The 20602-nt window shown below is 30.6% G+C and overlaps 3 protein-coding genes across 3 annotated transcripts; 2 read left to right on the top strand and 1 right to left on the bottom strand.

The window, feature by feature from the left end:
* Positions 1–1986: 1986 nt before the first annotated feature.
* On the top strand, positions 1987–5775 carry LOC108487491 (E3 ubiquitin-protein ligase DIS1-like). Its single transcript, XM_017791846.2, has 5 exons — positions 1987–2361; positions 2675–2747; positions 3307–3537; positions 4224–4610; positions 5000–5775. Exons 3-5 carry the CDS (start codon positions 3319–3321, stop codon positions 5318–5320), a joined length of 927 nt encoding a protein of 308 aa, XP_017647335.1. The 5' UTR covers positions 1987–2361; positions 2675–2747; positions 3307–3318; the 3' UTR covers positions 5321–5775.
* A 1270-nt stretch (positions 5776–7045) lies between these two features.
* On the top strand, positions 7046–10906 carry LOC108489516 (uncharacterized). The gene is made up of 5 exons (XM_017794125.2): positions 7046–7424; positions 7870–7931; positions 9179–9269; positions 9746–9842; positions 9928–10906. The coding sequence occupies exons 1-5, from the start codon at positions 7231–7233 to the stop codon at positions 10627–10629; spliced, it is 1146 nt and encodes a 381-aa protein (XP_017649614.1). The 5' UTR covers positions 7046–7230; the 3' UTR covers positions 10630–10906.
* A 533-nt stretch (positions 10907–11439) lies between these two features.
* Positions 11440–20390, bottom strand: LOC108489517 (protein TIC 20-I, chloroplastic-like). The gene is made up of 5 exons (XM_053020309.1): positions 20063–20390; positions 18767–18980; positions 13594–13695; positions 12350–12412; positions 11440–12209 (listed from the first exon to the last, which is right to left on the bottom strand). The coding sequence occupies exons 1-5, from the start codon at positions 20237–20239 to the stop codon at positions 11572–11574; spliced, it is 1194 nt and encodes a 397-aa protein (XP_052876269.1). The 5' UTR covers positions 20240–20390; the 3' UTR covers positions 11440–11571.
* Positions 20391–20602: the final 212 nt, after the last annotated feature.

Genomic DNA, 20602 nt, shown 5'->3' on the forward strand with positions numbered 1-20602 from the left:
CCTTACTTATTAACCTTAAAAATAACTTAAATTATGTCCATAGTTGTCCGTTAACCTTATGAATGGTACAATTACCATTTAAGTCCACCCACTTTAAAGTTTCATAGCCATATGACCCTTTTAGCAATTAGAACTCCACTTTTACACTTTATACAATTTAGTCCTTTTTACTTAATTAATCACGCAAACATCAAAATTTATTAACGAAATTTTAATCCGACCTTATTAACATACCATAGATATTAAAATAATAATAAAATATAAAATTTACTCTTCGGATTTGTGGTCCCAAAACCACTGTTCTGATTTTACTGAAAATGGGCTATTACAAATGGGACTATTAGGAGGAAGAGAAGCAGAAACCTCATGCAAAGCAACAGTGATTTTGCTAATCATATTGTCATCAATCATATAGGAGGGTTTGAGCAAAATTTAAGGCTCATATTTTGGATCGGGTTGGGCTTGGGCAAGCATAAAACATGTTAATATTATGCTTAAGCCCAATCTAGACTCAACCTATAAACATATAAGTGATTTAGAATAAATTGTCAAATGTTGACAGTTTTCTTAAGGAAACGTAAAAGTGATTTCTTGTGACGTTTTTTAAGGTTTAAGAGTTCACATGATACTACTTAATCTTAGACTGATAATATAGTTTATGGTTTCTGGATTTATGGTTTACGACTTAACATAATGATATTTAACGAAAACTAATAATAGGTCATAGGTTAAATATTAACTTGGTGATTAATGAAACCGTGAAAAATAGTTGTTCAAATAAGAAATCGCTGTTATTTTTCAAACTCTAAAATGTTCAAATTTAGAATAAAATTTTCAAATGTTGACAGTTTTCTAAAGGAAACAATATAAATGGTTTTTGGTTTTTTTTTAGGGTTTAAGAATTAAAATAACAATATTCAACATCAGACTAATAATATGTCATAGGTTAAATTTGAATCTGGTGATTAATGAATCTATGAATAATTGTTCGAATAAGAAATCACTTACTATTTTCAAAATCTAAATTGTTCAAATTTAGAATAAAATTGTCAAATATCGACAGTTTTCTTAGTGAAACATGTAACTGATTTTTAGTGACCTTTTTAGAGTTTAGAATTTAAAATTAATATAACATAATTTAACGAGAAACTTATAAAAAATAGAGGTTAAATATTAATCGGGTGATTAATGAAATTGTGAACAATGGTTATTCGAATAAGAAATTATTTGTTATTTTCAAAATTTAAAATGTTGAAACTTAGAACAAAATTATGAAATGTTGATAGTTTTCTTAGTGAAATGTATAAGTGAACAAATGTCACCTAAATTTGATTACGATCTAACCCAATTTGATCCCTTAATAAAAAAACTTATTTTGTCTTACTCCCAACCTCTATATTAAAAGAAAAGAAAATAGTATTGTCTGAATCGGTGTAAACTGATTAAATTAAGAATTAATCAGAAAACTAATTTAATAAGAAATAAAAATTGATAGTTTATAGATAATTGAATTAAACTAAAAAACCGATTCAACCAACTATTAAACTCATTATCATTATATTTTAATTTTTAAATAATTTATTTACTTCAAACCCCCGATTAAACAATTAATCAAAAACCGATTAATTCGACCATCGGTTATAAAACATGGAAAAGGATGTCCTCACCAGGTCGAATTCGTCAATTCTTTTCTACCAAACCAAAACCCAAAGCTCACCAAAGCATGGGTTAAACAAGTGGGATCTGATACTCCAATTCGGATTTTATTTATTTTATGAATTAAATTAAAGATGTTTAGAGAAAAGATAGTATAAAACATAAATATTATATATTTTTAATAGTTTAATGTTATACTAATAATTTTAATTTGAATTTTAAATTTTTATTTAAATTTAATTTTTTAAAAATAAAAATACTGATGTAAGAACAGTTTTTCTCGCCGACTTCCCATTTCATTTCAAAAACATAAATATCTAGTTTCTTAATAATGCCTACGTGTGCGTAGAACCCACAGAGAAATTTCCCTCCTCTCCACGTTTATTTTCAACCTTTAAAAACAAAATAAAAAACATAAAAAAGGACTCTCTTTTTCCTTTGTATTTTCTCGAGAAATTGCTCTCTCTTCCAATCCAGTTCCCAAACCCAAACGCACGCACTCTCACTCTCTTTAATTTTAAATTCTCCGGCCCCATTTCTGTCATATTTTCCCATAAAAATCTAAAAATGGAAAAGAAAAAAAAGGAACGTTCGTCCATTTCTTTTTAAAATTTTACCATTTTCTTCCTCTTCTTGATTTCTGACCGTCTCCTCCTGTATTTGTTCTCTTCTTTATTCAAATGGGTTTTTGAGTTTGAATTCAAGGTAGATTTTCTGAGTTTTCTTTTTTTTCTTTCTCATGTCTTTTTTTTTGGGATTTTCTTCGGTTGGTTATAAAGTTTCCTTTTTTAGAATATTCTAGATCCTTCTTGATTCCTTTTAGGAGTTTCATTTTTGGGAATTTTAGAATTTTCTTTTCTCTTTTTTAGGGTTTCTTTTGATGTTTATTTTAGTAAACAAATTGTCCATTATTTCCACCTACATTGTCGTAATTTGTGACAGTTATGATTTATTTAGTTGGATATTTTCGAAAACAAACGTTTTTAACTGAATATCTGTTCCCTTTTTCAATGATTAGGAGGAATTCGGAGCCAGTCGGTGAATTTAAGAGAGAAAGGGAGAAAGGATTGGGAGTTTAAAAGATTTGGGTGGTAAGAACATTTATCCCTTATGATTATTATTTTTTTCTGAGTTATGGTAATTTTCTTTATCAGTATTTTTTTTTTCTTCTTTTAATTGTATATTAATCTTGATGATATGCATTGAGGGATAAGTTGGCTTAATTCAAATAATCAAATTTGTTCTAATTACATTTATGTTGTTGATTCATTCATGACTTGTTAAGAAGTAAACGTAACCGTTGATCTTTGTGTTTTCGGGGATTGCATCAGACAGTTGCTATGGATGATCAAATATTTGTTCAATCATATGCTTTTTGAAGGAAGCACACTTGTTTTTAGTTTTACCTATTAGTTGTAAATAGTGGAATATTGTTTCATTAGGGTTTAGTCATAATGGATGGAAAAATTAAGCTGAAGTATTAGAAGTATGTTTACTTGTTGGCATTTAAATGAAAGTATTTCTTTCCAATTATCAATTCTGAGTAACCATTTAAGATAATAGAATCTCTTGAAATTCGATTCAGATAAAACATTTTTATAGCAAGCATAATTTGAAAGGATTTTGTGCTGTTTTTGTTTGCCTTTTCAGTTTAAATCGTGCATGGATACTAGCATGGCATCTGGGAATCCTTTTTTTGATGACTTGCGGAGCAAGCCTGAGGTTATTGATCTTCCACAGAACGAAGACCGTTTGGATAGTGAGTCCGTGAATGAACCTACTCAAACTACAACAAAACCGAATTTGATTGTGTCTAACAATGTTCGTGAACTGTTGGAATGCCCTGTTTGCTTAAATGCGATGTACCCACCAATTCATCAGGTTTGTTCATATGACTCCTTATAGTTGATGAAACCTTCAAGAAATTGTTTGACTTCTACGTACTATTATTTGTGTCCGGGGGAGTCTCCTGCTACCCATGAAAACCTTACTTGATGCATTATTTGAGTGTCAGATATGGGTATGCATCTGACATACCCTTATCCATTTGTCAAGCATCATAGCACAGCTGTACTTGTCATTATAGATATCTTTAGCCAACCCTATATATGTACTAGATTAATCTATTTAGCACGTACTTGCCATTGAGCATATTCACACCTTAACTGGTCACAAGGGCTGAATGTATTGTGTTTTGATTATCCTGTGTGCTTGATCTTTTTGTTGCTTTACTTCTAGTTATTGATTATTTCTTTACCTTTTAAGCTATTTGTAGTTTTGAATCATGTAATTAATCTGTTTAGATAAATGTCTAAAACGTAGTTTCTGTTGATTTGATATGAAAAAGGGAAAGGGAAATTTCAATCAATGTTGATGTTAATACTCACTGAAAATCAAAGCTTCACACTGGGGCATGATGCTATATTGCATGCATGAACTTACTGCATTAGCGTGCTCTTTTTGGTTGTAAATATATATATATATATATATATATATCATATTCTGTTGTTTTTTAGTAGTGAACATGAGCACTGTAAACTTACTGTTGGTTTTCTTGCTTGGTGCAGTGCCTAAATGGGCACACGTTGTGTTCTGGTTGCAAGCCAAGAGTGCACAATCGGTGCCCCACATGCAGACATGAGCTTGGGAATATTAGATGTCTTGCATTGGAGAAGGTCGCTGCATCTCTTGAGCTTCCCTGTAAATATCAAAGTTATGGGTGCGTAGGCATATATCCCTATTACAGCAAACTAAAACATGAGTCCCAGTGTTCATATAGACCATATAGTTGCCCTTATGCTGGGTCAGAATGCACAGTGGTTGGTGATATTCCTTTTCTTGTGGCTCACCTGAAAGATGATCACAAAGTTGACATGCACAGTGGCAGCACCTTCAACCATCGTTATGTCAAATCAAATCCGCATGAGGTTGAAAATGCTACATGGATGTTGACGGTATTATTACCTTCTTCTTGCTTTGTACTTCTTATCATATTTCATTTCTCTCAGAACCTTCTAGACGAGGAATTATTTTACCATTTCTGCAAAGACAAGAACTGCAAATTTGTTCTCTGCATGTCCATCCCGTTCATAAAGGATAAGGATTTTCTATGATCATTACCAATGTGCTGTCATATTGTTCAACCATTGAAAACAGTTATAGAGGGGATCCGAAGCTACCAAAGCGGCTTCAATATACAAAATTGAAGATTGTTATGACATTGGTTTCCACTCTGAATGGCCATGATTTTTTCAATAGACTGAATATTGTTATTTAGAAGATTTGATTTAACAATTTTGTAAGAGGTAGGGGACTGATTTTTGGATATCTTCTGGATTTTCAGGTTTTCAGTTGCTTTGGTCAGTACTTTTGCCTGCATTTCGAAGCCTTCCAACTTGGGATGGCTCCCGTTTATATAGCATTCTTGCGGTTTATGGGTGATGATAATGAGGCAAAGAACTACAGCTACAGCCTTGAGGTGGGTGGGAATGGGAGGAAGTTGATTTGGCAAGGGGTTCCAAGAAGCATACGAGACAGTCATCGAAAGGTTCGTGACAGTTTCGACGGTCTCATCATCCAACGCAACATGGCATTGTTCTTCTCGGGAGGAGACAGAAAGGAGTTGAAGCTTAGAGTAACAGGAAGGATATGGAAAGAGCAGTGATTGGGTTGTTTCCTTGATTCTATTTTGTGGTAATAGACAGTAGATCGGTTACTTTGGGTACGTTTTACGGGTCTTCTGCTCATTTATTTCTTGGTTTGATTTTTTTTTTTTTGGGGGGCAAGCTCTCTTTGCTTATCCATGCATCAAATACATGAATTGAAAGATGTTAAGTTTAATGCCTGAAAATCTAGTTTCTACCTACAATCAATTTAGAGATTAGAAATTGCAGATTTACATCTTACAAAGTGCCTTCTTTCTTTATGCCCCTTGTTATTATGAAATTTCTGATTATTTAATTCAACTATCGTTGATCAACGCTCACAAATATCTATCGTTTTGTATATAATCGCAGCTTTCTTATGATTCTGAAAAAGATTAATGTAGGTGTTTGAGCTACGCTACAAATTATTCAGTTATGCTTTTTTTCTATAAAAAAAGAATCCTATTGGCTGAAAGTCTTCACAAAACCCTTAAATCAGCTAAAAATAGCTAATTATTCAGTTTTAGCTGAATTAACCTCTGAAATAAAATTTAATTCGCTTTAACTGATTAATAAATAATTTTCTGATTTGATTAATAGTAAAATAAATAAATTACACCGTAATCACTCAATTTTAATTAAAATAACAAAATAATTATTAACGTTATCGAAAAATGACAAATCATCAATCACCCACTAACATAGAGAAAGTTGGAAACTTAGGATCAAGAAATTAAAATGAGAAAAAAGAAATAAAACCAAGAAATGACTTGCTTGGCTGATTTGATTTTCATCAATTTATGACAAACCCATTATTTAAACAAAGCAAAATAGAAACAAATTCTTATGACCAACATCAACAATGGAAACCAGAAACGGTCACAATTTCACAACAAATCACAAGAATAAACTAAGTAACTAAACATCATTTTTTTCAAAATTTCCTTCCCCTTCCTTCTAGAAAATTAAACACAAAAAATCAATAGAATATACTCACACATATGAATGCGGAAAGAAAAGGGAAAAGAGAACACTATTTCTGGCAGTGAGTTAAAGTTTTTCTTTTGGGATTTGAATATTGTTGTCAAATTTGAGAATTGTGACCGGTGGGTGTTGCAACGAACCTCTGAAGCTATAATGACATAATCACGGTTGACATCTTCATTTTTTCTCTCCTTCTTTTACTATCCAACCCAGCTAGGGTTCTTAAACTGGGACTGTTTACACCGTGGGATGATAGGTCAGTTTTCCGTTACAGACTTAACTAAAATGGTAATTAATTACAGGTTTCTTATTTTTCTAAAATTTGATGATTGAATTGTAACATTTCAAAGCTCAATATTTATTCTGTTATTTTAATCAAAGTTGAGTGACTGTCGATATACTTTACCCTAAAAAAATTGTAAAATGTTAAATTACTAAAACAAACCATTTATATAGGCCCACGTGAACTTAACATGTAAATAAAAAGCTTTCTAAAAAACTAAAAGCCCATTTAGGTATGAATTACAAAAAAAAAAAAAAAGGTTAACATGGATATAAGTTGAAGTTAAGAATTTATTAAAGTAAAAATTAAAATATTAAAGGTTTTAGGAATTTTTAGTATATAAAAAATATATGTAAAAGTTTCTACTATTGGTTAATTCAATGGTAGAAGAATCAATCAATTTTAAAAGCTTAACCCAAATCCCCAAAGGCCCAGCCCATGTTTTAAGCCCTAATTTGATTTTAATTTCGCTGTCTTGTAAATAAAGTTTCTTCCCCAGAAAACTGAAAAATCCCAATTTCAAACGCTCTCCAAAATCCCCCCAATTTCCTCTTCTCTGAAAATTAAAAATAAAATAAAAATTGAAGTGCAGTGCAGTTAAGTTACACGCTTCCAATTCATCAAAGAAGAAGACGAGTGAAAACGAAAGGCACGTGCTTTAAAATGGCAGCCTCATCGCCATCGGCGTCGAGAAGCACCTCCGACGCAACCACCACCACGACAACTACGACGGCTGCAGCGACGACGCCGCTGCCTCATCCTCCTCCGCCGTTTCAGCGTATGGATACGCTGCCTAAGACACAACGTGGGCTTAATAAGCCTAAATGTATTCAATGTGGCAATGTTGCCCGTTCCAGGTAAAAGGAGAAAATATCTTTCGTTCTCCTTTTATTTCTTTGTTTAAAATTTATCTTCATGTGTAGTTATGGGATTTCGTTCTTTTTTGTTTCATTTCTTTTTGTGGAAAATTTCCCCCCAAAAGAACAAATGTTATAATTATCCAATGAAATAGCAGGATACACTTAGTTCGAATTTAGACTCCAAATTTATTATAATATGGATGTCAATTGTTGTTATCTGGTTTTTGTTTGGTCAAAAGTTCCCGGAAAATATATGCTATAAACCGTGGTAAATTTTGTTAACTCTGTAAATAAGTTTAGATATTTGATTAGTTTAATCCATTTGAGGAAGTTCTAAAAACTTCATTGCTGGTGTTTGAAAACAGTACTTCCTTTTAGTGGTTCATTGAGCTTGAAAAGTTCTCCCATCAAATCAATCTTATTATTTTGATTTCTTATGCAGGTGCCCCTATCGTTCGTGCAAGAGTTGTTGCTCAAAAGCGCAAAATCCGTGTCATATTCATGGTATGCCGAGCAAACTTGAAAGATGAGAGTTTATTTTGGTTAAATTCTAGTCGTTTTGGTAATCAAATGATATCCCATTTTGTGGTTACTTATAAAGAAGTGGGAGTTTTAATGTGGGTGATATGAACTAAATTTCATGTTGGACATGGCTAGAATGGATTTTATCTTGAAAATGAGTTCTGCTCTGGTTATTGTCTAAAATGTCAGTCATTTTTAGTAATAGGGTGATATTTGATTTTGTGGTCACTTACAAAGAAGTGAAAGTTTTAATGTCATTGGGTGATTATAAAGTAAAAATGTATAATTCATGTTGGACATGTTTAGAATGGAATTTATCTTGAAAATGAGCTTAATTTGGTTATTGTTAAATGTCAGTCATTTTGGTAACCGGATGATAACCCTTTTTGTAATTACTTATAAAGAAGAAACTAGAGTTTTAAGGTCAGTGGGTAATATGAAGTAAATTTCATGTTGGACATGATTAGAATGGATATGATCTTGAAAATGGGCTTACTTTGGTTATTGTCAAATGTCAGTCATTTGAGTAACCAGATGATACCTGGATTTGTGGTTACTTATAAAGAAGAGTTTTAAGGTCAGCGGGTGATATTTAAGTAAATTTCATGTTGGACATGTTTACTACGGATATGATCTTGAAAACGAGTCTACTTTGGTTATCGTCAAATGTCAGTTATTTTGGTAACCTGACGATATCTAATTTTGTGGTTACTTATAAAGAAGTGGAAGTTTTAAGGTAAATGGGTGATTTAAAGTAAATTTTATGTTGGCCATAGTTAGAATGGACATCATCTTGAAACAAATTATAAAGATTTCAGGATTCTCGGTAATCGTCTAGTTGATTCACTCCTTTTGGGCATGTTGCGATTCCAGGTGGTGACTTTCACTATTATGAGCTGCTTTTTTCACAAGATAAAATGTTTTAATTTTGTTGGAATGGTAATTTATTCTATTGAAAGGTTAACAATATGCTGAGATTAGGTTTAAGTTTGTTCTAAAAGCATGCTTAGTTAAGGTGTTCATTGACCAGATTATGAAACCCGGTCCATAACTTAAAGGAAAATGGGATATTTTTTATGCGGGAATTGTCACTGAAGGGGTTTAGTAGTTTCCTTTGATCGGGATAAAAACGCAGAAATTGTTCTTAATACTTGAGAGTATCTATTGTTAAGGAATGAAGCAATGAACAAAATAAATGACTCAATTCCTGATTTATATTGTAATTGCAGTTTTAAAGTCAAATTCAGCCTTTCTAGAGAAGTCACCAACTTCAAGCATTCCTTCATCAGACCAGAAGTCAACACAGGCGTCTTCTCAAGTGTAAGTTGCAAAAATCAGATGTTCAAAATGTGGATTTCCTTTTGCATTTGAAACCATGAACAAAAGTAGAAAACTACACATCTGTCTGGACAACTTCAGTTTCCATGCGAAACTGTCACTGCAAGGAAGCCTACAGTTCCTGAACTTTGGTATTGCATGCATGTAATATTCCTTGCAGGAAAACGTGGCTGTGTCATGTTGGTCAAAATGAGCCTAGCTGGAGATATATTTTCATGTTTTATGTATTGCTATTCTACCATCCCGACACTGTTTTGAGAATTTTTAACTAGCATAAGTTCTTAAAACCAACTGATAATTGATTATTTAAGGCCCCTTGGAAATCAAATTGGCTCTAGAATACCTTTTGTTTCCTATCCATTCAAAACCTTTTCATTTTGTTTTCCTAAAATATTCAGGGTTCCCACTTTGTTTCATTTGGCTTGTTGCTGATTCCTTCCCTGTTGAATGTTATTCAGGACTCCCTTAAGGGTTCCCTCATTTAAGCAGCTTTCAAATGCTTTTGCACAATTTGACAATCTGCAGGTCCGATCAAAGAAACACCTGACCCGAAAGGTACAAGTTTAGTTCACAGTAAACAGATACTCTTGTTCAAGTTTCTGTTCATTACTATATAAGCCTTAAAGGTATGCTATTTCAGGATGCTATAGCCTTAAACGACTGGAGGTTTTCCAAGTTGAAGAAATTCAAGGATAGAAATATCGAAATTGAAAACGATGCTTTTGATCGGTACATACAAAATATTAGTTTACTTGAGGAAGTCTTTTCTGTAAAATCTATAGATGAAGGATCTGAAGAGGATGAAGGATCTAAGCCTAGCTCAACTTTGAAGGAAGATGAGACTTCGGTGATGATTTCAGGTCTGAAGTTGACACAAAAATCTGATCCGGTGAGAACCGATAATGCCAGAAAGAGGATAAAACAAATTGTTGATCAGGGAATAGAAAAGCAACATAAAGCTGAAGCAAATGATGGTGCTAATGATCCAGATGACCAAAATAAACTCGACAGTAGGTTGAACAAGGTAAAAAGCTCACGGATTGAAAGAGCTTTAGTTTTAAGTGATATTGTCGACAAGTTGAACAAAGCTCGAAATGAAGAGGATCTAAAATCATGTTTGGAAATGAAAGCGCAGCTTTATAACCAGAGCATTATGTCCACCGATACAGAAATAGAAGATCCCGGAGCATTAAACAAAGAAAGTACAGCGACTACGGTAATTTCCATGCAAGTAGCATATCATCTATCGCCAAAAATGCTTACACAAATTGAAATTGATCAAGAAACACTCAACAAAATTGAGGCACATTTCACCTCCCAAGAGCAAATTGAAGATTTATAACTGTTAGCTGGATTACGGTGGTGGTTCAAATTCCCCCTCCCCTTTTTTCGGCTTAGTAACAGTGGCTAAAATTTATTGTTGGAAGTTATCCTTTGCTGCCTTAGGTTATGGCCTTATTCAAACACAATTTTTTTAGGAAAAATGAAGAATCCTGGTTCCATTATAGCTTAGTTGATTTCAGTTACTCGAATGTTAACATAAAAATTCATTACCTGCACTCATTTTGTTCAATTTTGTTCTATTCGCTTTATCATCAAGTAGTTTTTCTGAAGGAAAAGACTGATCAGAGCTTTCAGAAGGATAAAAACTACAAAAATGTTATCAAGTTTTAGGAGCCAAATTAACGAATGAAAGTGTAACCGAGCTGAGCCTATATCAAGTTCTTAGTAGGGGTATAGATTTAATATTTCGATCAGGGAGACAAAAATGCTTAGTTCACAGCAAACTGAAGTTGCCCTAAACTTCAAGTATCTGTGTCCAACACATTTGGGCAGGGTATGAGGATATAATCCCATGAATGTATGTAAAAACTAGCAAAAAAAGCATGGGTGTCAGAAAAATGTCTCCCACGCTTGGGCAAGATATACTTGCAAATTTTGCAAGTTAGTACTTCTCCACGGACATGCCTACTTGCATATAGAACATTGAACGGGATATTAAGAAAAGTGGATTCTGAACTACTTAAAATCACCACTCACCGATCAAGCAATATCCGTAGGACCAACATTACACTAATTCTTATCAAGATCGAAACAGCAGAGATGGGACAATAGGTAGGGCAGGACATGTATGTAAATCCTGCTCATGAAATAACATGCGACTCAAGAATCATGTTATAAAAAGTTTAACCAATCCTCAGAACCTTGTTCTTCCACAACAAGTCTTCCATACAAAAGAACCAACAAAAATTTGAATCCAAAACATTTTCACTACATTCCACCCTTAGTCATATGGAATTTGGATGTATGCAGCATCACAGGCAAAAGGAATGTCAGCATACATACCAGCAAGAGCACACCGAATGCACTCCAAAACAGTAAATAAGTAGGCGAATGCCACAGCTGTCCAAAAGTGCATACCAATCTTACCCCAGTATATTGCAAGTGGCATCCAGCGGCTCACAGTCCCAATCACCTGTAAGGCAATTTCCAATAGCATTCCCATCACCACATGAAATCTGAAAAAGTGAGGCCACTCCTTTCTCCTTACAACTCCAAGATATGCAACAAAGAAATATGCCATCAAGAACCAGCTTGGCAACCTCCCAATTGCACCAAGGAATGGGTACGTCAAAAACTCAAAGTCTTCCAAGAATGGGTGTAAATGATATGCTGTCTCTGCATACATCCATGTTTCATGGAGAGGCATTAAATAAGGGAGACATGCTAAACTCCTCCACCACCATTTAGGCTTCTTAGTCATAGGGGGATAGCGGAAACTGTATGGCACATCCTTTGATGCTCGAGGCACCAAAGAAGAGCTCCTACGCCTAGGAAACAAGGGTACTGTAAGAGCCAAACCACCTAAATCCCCACTTAATAGAGGGGTTGATGCAGCAGAAAGGTGCAAGGGAGGCAAACCTATAAATCAAAGATCACAAAATAGACAAATAACAAATCATTTTGAGGCAATTCTGAAGCAAACTAGAATCAACCATACATATATGCCGAGTTTTGTAGGAAAACATTGTTTGGTTTTACCATAAGTGATGATCATGTACCTTTAACTTGCCAGGACTTTGAATCCTGATCTTGCTTCCACGAACTCCGGGTATATAATGCATCTGTTGTAGAAAAACGAGGAATTGATGCAAAAACAGAAGTACATGGAAAAGGCTTAGACAACCTTGAACTCATCGAAACACCCCCAAAGGGCATGCAGGATCCATGCAGAATCATGGCCAGCTACATTTAAGAATAATGTAGGAAATTGATTAATGTCGAGCAAGGGAAAAACAAAATGGCAAATCATCCTGGGAACTAAGCAGGTACTCTGTTTCTCACACTATTACATGCAAACATTTCAGTTTACAAGCTTTTTTTTTAAGTTCAGCTGATGCAACATCAAAACCAGAATTAGTGGGAAAGAGCACTTACACAATCATGCGACTTTTTCTCCTTATGATTAGAATGATGGAAGCAACAGGCTAATATCAGTGAAACAATAAACCAAGACATCCTAAGAAAGAAAAGATATCTATCTCGCCTATATTATATTTGCCCAAAAATGGGTGGCCCTCTGGCTCACTCTGCCCACATCAAGATTCTTGACACCTCCAACATGAAATTTCAAGTTCCAAAAGAAGGGACAAATGTGCTCTTAATATATGGGCAAGTCCATCTTTTATTTTCTTTACATTTTCGAAGCCTTCGTTATTTGGACTCAAAAGGGAGTGTCAAATATTGGTATTCTATCTTCATATATTTGGTGGATCATACCCCCATATCCGAATGTGTCACACACAGAAAGTGTACTTTAGACCCGAGTAACATGGTTCAAAATATAGGCTAGAAATTACAGCTAGACAGTTTTCTAAAGAGCATCATCAATAAACAATTCCAACATAAATACCTCAAAACCATCAGAAATATTGAGCTTAAAGGAATTGCCGTAACCCACTAATTATTACTAAGTATTTGCTTACTTAAGGCTGTGTTTCCTTCGTTGATAGTCTTGCTATTAGCATATCGATTCCTAAAAGAACAAATAATTAAAAATAAAAACAAAAACTGTACATGTAAATAAAAATTAGAACACTTCTTTAATCATTTTAAAACTTTATAGTTCCAATTTTGAATTATTAAAAAATTTCATATTTTAACCAAACTACACCATTATTCTTGCTTTCTTGGTTCCTAAATTTAAAAAAAAAAAAACAGTTTAAAAAACAATGAAAGGACTCTGAAAATAATGATAAGAACAGGAAATGAATTGCATAAAATAAACCATACTATTTTGTTTCACCTGATGATTTTCCGAAAGAAAGGCAAACCCACCTGGCGGCGGAACGCGCCCTAGAGGCCCACCGTGCTACGGAGGTCCTTCCTCTACGAGATTGCCCGGCGACTCAAAAGGCAGTTGTTCGAAAGGGATAAAATGAGAGGAGAAAGGGGAGAGAATAATTTGGGGTAATTGGGTTTAGAGGGTTTAGCCGTCTTTTGAAATTAGGATAACTAGCGTTAACCTTACAAATTTTTTGCAATAATTTATTTAATTTAATAATCATCAATTTTAAATTATTATTCTAAGTAATTGTTTTTGGATTAATATTATTAATATATTATTTTTTAATTATAAAAAATTAAATTTATTTTAAATGAAACTTTAAAGAGACTTACAAAAGAAATATTTTAATTTTTTGAAAAATTGTAAACAAATTATGTATAAATTAAAAATATTACTACTAATATTATTATATTTTGTTAATTGTTAAAATTAAATTTATGATAGTTTATAAGAATTACAAACAAATGTAAAATAATTGTTTCTGTAGATTATGTTTTACACATTGGTCAAAAAATGCATGTACTAAATTAAAAAATGTTAAACTCGATAATAAATTAAATATTAAGCCCTTACAAAAGGTTAGAGTTTAATTAATTAAAAAATATATTTTATATTTTAATATTGTATGTAGAAAATTCAAAATTAAACTTAATAATTATAACAAATTTTGCAAAAATATGAATTAAATTGACATAGACAAAATACAATATGAAGGAATTAAAAATGACACTATGTTGAATGTGTAGTTAAAACCATTTAAATAACATGATTTAATATTAAAATTAAAATAATTAAGTAATATATTTATTTTAAATTTTAATTATTAAGATGCAAATTGAGTTTTAGTTTAGTTGGCATTGATATTATTGTTACTATAAGAGTTCGTGGATTTGAGTGCATTTGAAACATTTTTATTTTTATTTAAGGGTTAGGGAGAAATATAAATAATTTTAAGTTTTGTATAAAAAATTTAATTATTAAAATAAATTATTTAAATAATTCAATATCAAATCATTATAAATCACAAAGACCAACAAAATATTTTTTCTTTAAATTAAATCATGATAACATATTAAATGAAATGTTAATTAATACATGCCTTAAACACAACATATAATAGATAGAGAAATCATATATATATATATATATATATATATATATATATATATAATATAACATGAAAGAAGAAATCATATATATTATATAAAAGAATGTATGAGAGTATATATAAACACTTTTTTGAGTTCTAGATAAAATTTTAAAATATCTCCTTTTAATTATTTATAGTAGTCTCAAATTAAGTTTTAAATATTATTTTGTTGACATTAATAATAATTTTAAATAATAAAAATTTTAAAAATCCTGCATTAAGTTATAATTAAAATGTAAAATTAAAATATCAACACAAATCACAAAATAATATAATATTACGTTATAGTCAAATATAATAATATTTTTTAATTCTTATAAAAATATTTAAAAATAAAAATTAAATTTTGTATGTACGGTTAAAATACTAAAAATAATTAAATATTAAACTGAAAAATATTTTAAAATTAATCTAAAATCAGTTGAGAAATGAAATATAACTTTGAAATAGATTTTAAAATTAAAATATTAAAAAATCAAAACGATGCATTAAAAAAGAGAGATATTAAAATACAATAATTTTTGTAAATAAAATGTTTAAAGTTGCAAATATGTTATCAAAACATTTTTTAACCCAAAAATATTATCAAAATATTTTTAAAATGTATTTAAAATGTTTATAAAACCATAAAAATTAAAACGAATATTTAAGATATTATTAAAATCCGTATTAACGTAATTTATAAGAATCTTAATTTTTAAATTAAATAATGTTTTAAACTAATATAACTACTATTGCAAAAGCAAAATAAAATAGAAACAATTTAAAATTTTACAAATTTAAGAATAGTTTTGAGAAGAATATTTTTAATAACATATTTAAATACTTAAAATTTTAAAATTATTATATTGTTTCTATAACAGGTTTTAAACCAATCAAAATATTGTTATAAATTTAAAATCAAAATAAATAAATCAAAATAATTAAGAATATCACTAAACCCATACAATCATAAAATTTGTTCATATTATTTATAAAATTTATTGAAAATATAAAATAATTTAATATATTTTAATTTACACGATGCATCGCACCAATTAAAAAACTTAATTGTCTATATAAAACAATAAATTTATAATATTTTAAACATATTAATAATAATACAAAATAAAATTTCTTTTTCCTTTTTTTCCTTCTTTTCTCTCTCCTTTCTTTTATTTCCTTTTTTTAATTATTTCTCTCTCCTTCCCTCACCTAAAATCCGAACACAACTAGACGTTCTCTTTTTTTATAGATAAGGGTACTTAATTTGCAAACATAAACTGTGATTGAAATAATGCTTGAAATTGTCGTCACAGTTTCAACTATAAAATTAAAAGTGTGTAAAAGTAAAGATGAATATCAAAATTATTTACTCAATTCAATCTCAATCTACATTTGCAGGGTCTTGCCCAGAACTCATTAATTATTTAAGTCCTAACACTGGTCTAGAACTCACCAATTTAACAACCTCACTATTGTACAAAGAGTATATCATTCTTCCATTAAGTTTCTCCCTCAAAACATTAGTTTTGCAACTCAAGAGACTCCTTTGATTGCTTTCAAAAACAATCGCATATACGTTTCTAACTTGAACAAATTTATGCTCTCTCAAGTTCTAAGTCTCTCGGTTACTTTAAACTAGACAAAATTTAAGTTTAATACTAATTAAGTTTTGCTTACATAAGAGTCATAGTCTAATCACTTTTCTTATAAAGTAAAGTTAAAAATCAGCATAGGATAATAATTCTATAAGATTCTTGATCAAATCTGACTTAATTTGTAAGAAACCAATCCTCAAGTCTTCAATTTCAACTCAATCGATTTTCATGTTTTGAATTCTATCTTGTCCAAATATCTTCAAAATAAATAGTCAAGTGCTTTTGTTTTAAAATATGCCAACTTTGAAAATAGACAAAATTTATAAGTAATATATTTTGTTATATATATAAAATTATATATATAATTCAATATATAACATATTTATATTAATTATAAATTAACCATGATTTGTTATTATTGACCATTAAAAGAGATGAAAAATGAAAATTGAATAGTGTGAGGTATTAATTAAATTTTGAATAGTATTGAATAGCGATTATAATAATGAAAAGAGCATTACCCCTCAATTTTGGTGTACTCAATTAGGTAAAATAACTGTTTGAGGATTAAATTAATGAGAATATATTATTAAGAGTTACTTGATTACATTTTAAAAAATAATTTTTTGGTAATTATTTTATTTTTTATTCTTCATACATGTTTTATGGTCTATATTTAGAGTTTATAATTGCCACTTTTAATAATATCGTGTTTAATGTTTAAATATTTAACTTTTAAGTTTAGTTGAAGAAATTTTTATACACAAATTTAAATTAAATAATCTTTCTTTTTAAAAGGAAAATTAAATAATCTTTATCATTCTATTAAAATTGTTTTTTAAAGCAAGACTTTATTATTTGATTTTATTCCTAAATAGGCTATTATTTCAAGTGAAATATTGATCTATGTTAAAGAGTTATTAAGATATAAATTAAAGATTTATTGATATATGTTCAATCTGGACATTAGAGATTTGAATCTGCACATAAACAGATTCATAATTACTTATACATCACATTACATTCAAAAGGGACGAGCAACAGACTTGAATCTGCACATAAACAGATTCATAATTATTTATACATCACATTACATTCAAAGGGAAAAGACCCAACCTCGACTCTGGTGCCAACATATAAATTATAGCCATCCAACGAATAGCTTGTTGGCATTATTCATATAGTTAATATATATAAGGGGGATAAACTTAATGGTAGATATTAAAAAACTAAACTAGTTTTATGTAATTACCACCATCATGACTGAAATTGTAATTCACAGCATCCGTCCATCCAGCACCATCGGGTAAAAAGATGTCGGCAGTTGGGGTATTGCAAGTTTTACTCCCCACCCAATTGGGGCAGTCGAAAGGTTTTTTTTCTTTATAACAGAAACGAATCTCCAGCAGCTGATTTTTACTGTTACATACAATTTGAGGCCGTTTATAGTCTTTGCGCTGCAGATTTTTCAGAATGTCGCCCACTTTGCTACGGCGTTCAAATCCCAAATCTGGTTGGAGGCCCAAAAACCAAACCTCTAATCACTGATCTCCTTTAATTTGAGAGCCAACCATCAAAATAGTTACTTTTACTTAATTTGGGCTATATTTTAATCACATATATTTAAAATAGTCATTTATGTAATCGTGGTATAACATTTTAGTCACTGAGCTGTTAATTACCATTAACAGTGTAGTGGTAAGCTGACATGACACGTTAAATCACCATTTTAAATGAAAATTTTATATTAAATTCTATAATTGGTCCTTATATTATTTTCATTTTAAGCAATTTAATTTTTTTCTTTTATATTATTTTAACTTTTCTTTTTTTTTCATTCTCTTTTGCTTCTCCCTCTATTTTCCTCTCTTTATTTCCTTTAACGTAGTTTTTCTATGTTTTCCATTTGTTAAAACTAATCCACAAGCTTGTCTCACTCGAAAAAATTAAATTGTTCAAAAAATAAAAAAAATTTAGGGACTAATTTTAACAAATGGAAAACATTAAAAAAACCACGTTAAAAGAAATAGAAAAGGGAAGAAAATAGAGGAAGAAGCATAAGAGAATGTAAACTAAAGAAAAAAAAAGAAAGTTAAAAAAATATAAAAAAAATTAAATTGCTTAAAACGAAAAAAATATGAGGATCGATTGTATAAATTAACCTAAAATTTTTGTTTGAAATGATGATTTAACGTACCACACTAGCTTACCGTTATACCGTTAATAACAATTAACGGCTCAGTGACTAAAATATTACAACGCGATTACGTAAATGACTAAAACGTAACATTTCAAACATAAGTGACTAAAATTTAACCTAAAGTAAACAAAAAAAAATTATTTTTAGAATTTACCCTTAATGGAAATGAAACATTGTGTATGGTAACTGGTAAGTAATTACCTTGTTTTAAATTCTCGAATCGTTTTAGTAGTTTCAAGGGAACACTGAAATAGTCAGAAGGCTTGTTGGGGTAATCCGAACACATTCCATGTTGTTTCCATTCGTATTTCCAAAATTCCAAATTATCCTCTTCTTTTCTTCCTTGCCTTGCATAAAGATTTGGCCAATCACTGATCAATAATTCTTTTTGCGATGTGCTCTTCTTCAACATTTCCTACGAGTTTAATTATGAATTAAAAAAAAAAGTCAAATAGGATGCATGTGATTTATAATTAGACTTGATTATGGATCGAGTTAATATTATATTTTAGGTTCAGACCTAGTCCAACCTGAAAATAAATTTAACATTTTGTCCAAGTTCGATTCAGATAGAAAATGCTAAACTTGACCCTGACCTGAATGGCTTGTATTAAATTTTTATATTATTTATTTTATATAAAATTAAATTTAAAAATATAATACATAAAATACACTAAAAATATTAAAATAAATATTTCCCAACAAATTAAAAATATATTAAATAAAGTCTTTATACTAAAATAACACTAAGATAGTTGCAACTTAACAAGCAAATGTCTCTAAAATAATAACAAAATTAACAATAAAATAAGAGTTATATAATATCCAAACAAAAACAAGATAATAGTATCAAAACAGCAACAAAATGACAGCAAAATGGTAGTAGAGAATTTTTTTAGGAAGATTCAAGTCAGGCCAAGCTCGAGTAAAAAATCTTAATTGAGGTCCGCCTTGTTTAGAAAATGAGTCTTATTTTTTTTGTCCAATCCCATTTTTCGGACTTATATTTTTGCACAAACCTTCTCACTTTTCGAGTAAATCGGTCCATAAATAGGTCTATTTATTATTCAACAAAAATATAAAATGCACGAATTGTCAATCTAAGCTATAAGTGTTGGTTTATGAGTTTGAGTGAATTGCCTACTTGTAGTGTGCATAATAGTAATTTGCTATTATCGAGGGTGTAAGGACGAATCTAAAATTATTTTTAAGATAATAGAAACTGATTATAAATTTGTAAGAGTTCAAAATATAATTTTATCGTGTATTAATTTATTAGTAGGGTTAATTTTTTCCTTTATAGGAAGACCAAAGTGAAATTTTATTTTAAATTAATTATAAATTTTAAACGTTTTGAAGGGCCTGCATAACATTTTTTACTATTTTTGGACCCCTACTCCCCCTTAAATTCGTCCTTGAGTTGCAAAAAGTTATATCTCTGTATCTGACACTCGTGTGTAAAACATAAAGAAATTGAATGCAAAATGGGTTGCTTACCACAACTTCATTTGCTGAAGTAGGTTTGGTGTTGGTGCATGTTAGATCATCACAGTACGGAGGCACCGGCGTATCCTTATTATATTGTGGCCATAAACCATGGATGGTAAACCTCACTTCGGGTCTCCCTTCACACTTCTTCCCGGAGGAGGATATAAACAAGCAGATGGTCCCCATTGCAGACTGTATTTGTAGAAATCCAAGGGTTTCAGGTCCTCGTCTGAAACTACCAAGCTTACTCCGGCTAACACTACAGCTACCACCAATATTTGCGTCTTTTGCATTTTCTCTACTTTTTCTAATTACGACTTCTCAAGTTTTTTCTTCTTGTATTAGTTTCGTATTCATGCAAGGGTTTTTATAGGAAACTTGGAATTTTTGTCTTGTTATGTAATCATGCTTCGGATTTGGCTTTGTTGAATGCTACTTTTCTTTTTCTTTTTCTTTTTTTAAATAACGGAATTAATTGAGGAGATAGAGCCAAATATGTTTATTTTCTTCGCAAGTTGAAAAAGACACCCCATTTTTTTTTAAAAAAAA

The sequence above is a fragment of the Gossypium arboreum genome, chromosome 10, assembly GCF_025698485.1.
Source record: "Gossypium arboreum isolate Shixiya-1 chromosome 10, ASM2569848v2, whole genome shotgun sequence".
Taxonomy (NCBI): Eukaryota; Viridiplantae; Streptophyta; class Magnoliopsida; order Malvales; family Malvaceae; genus Gossypium; species Gossypium arboreum.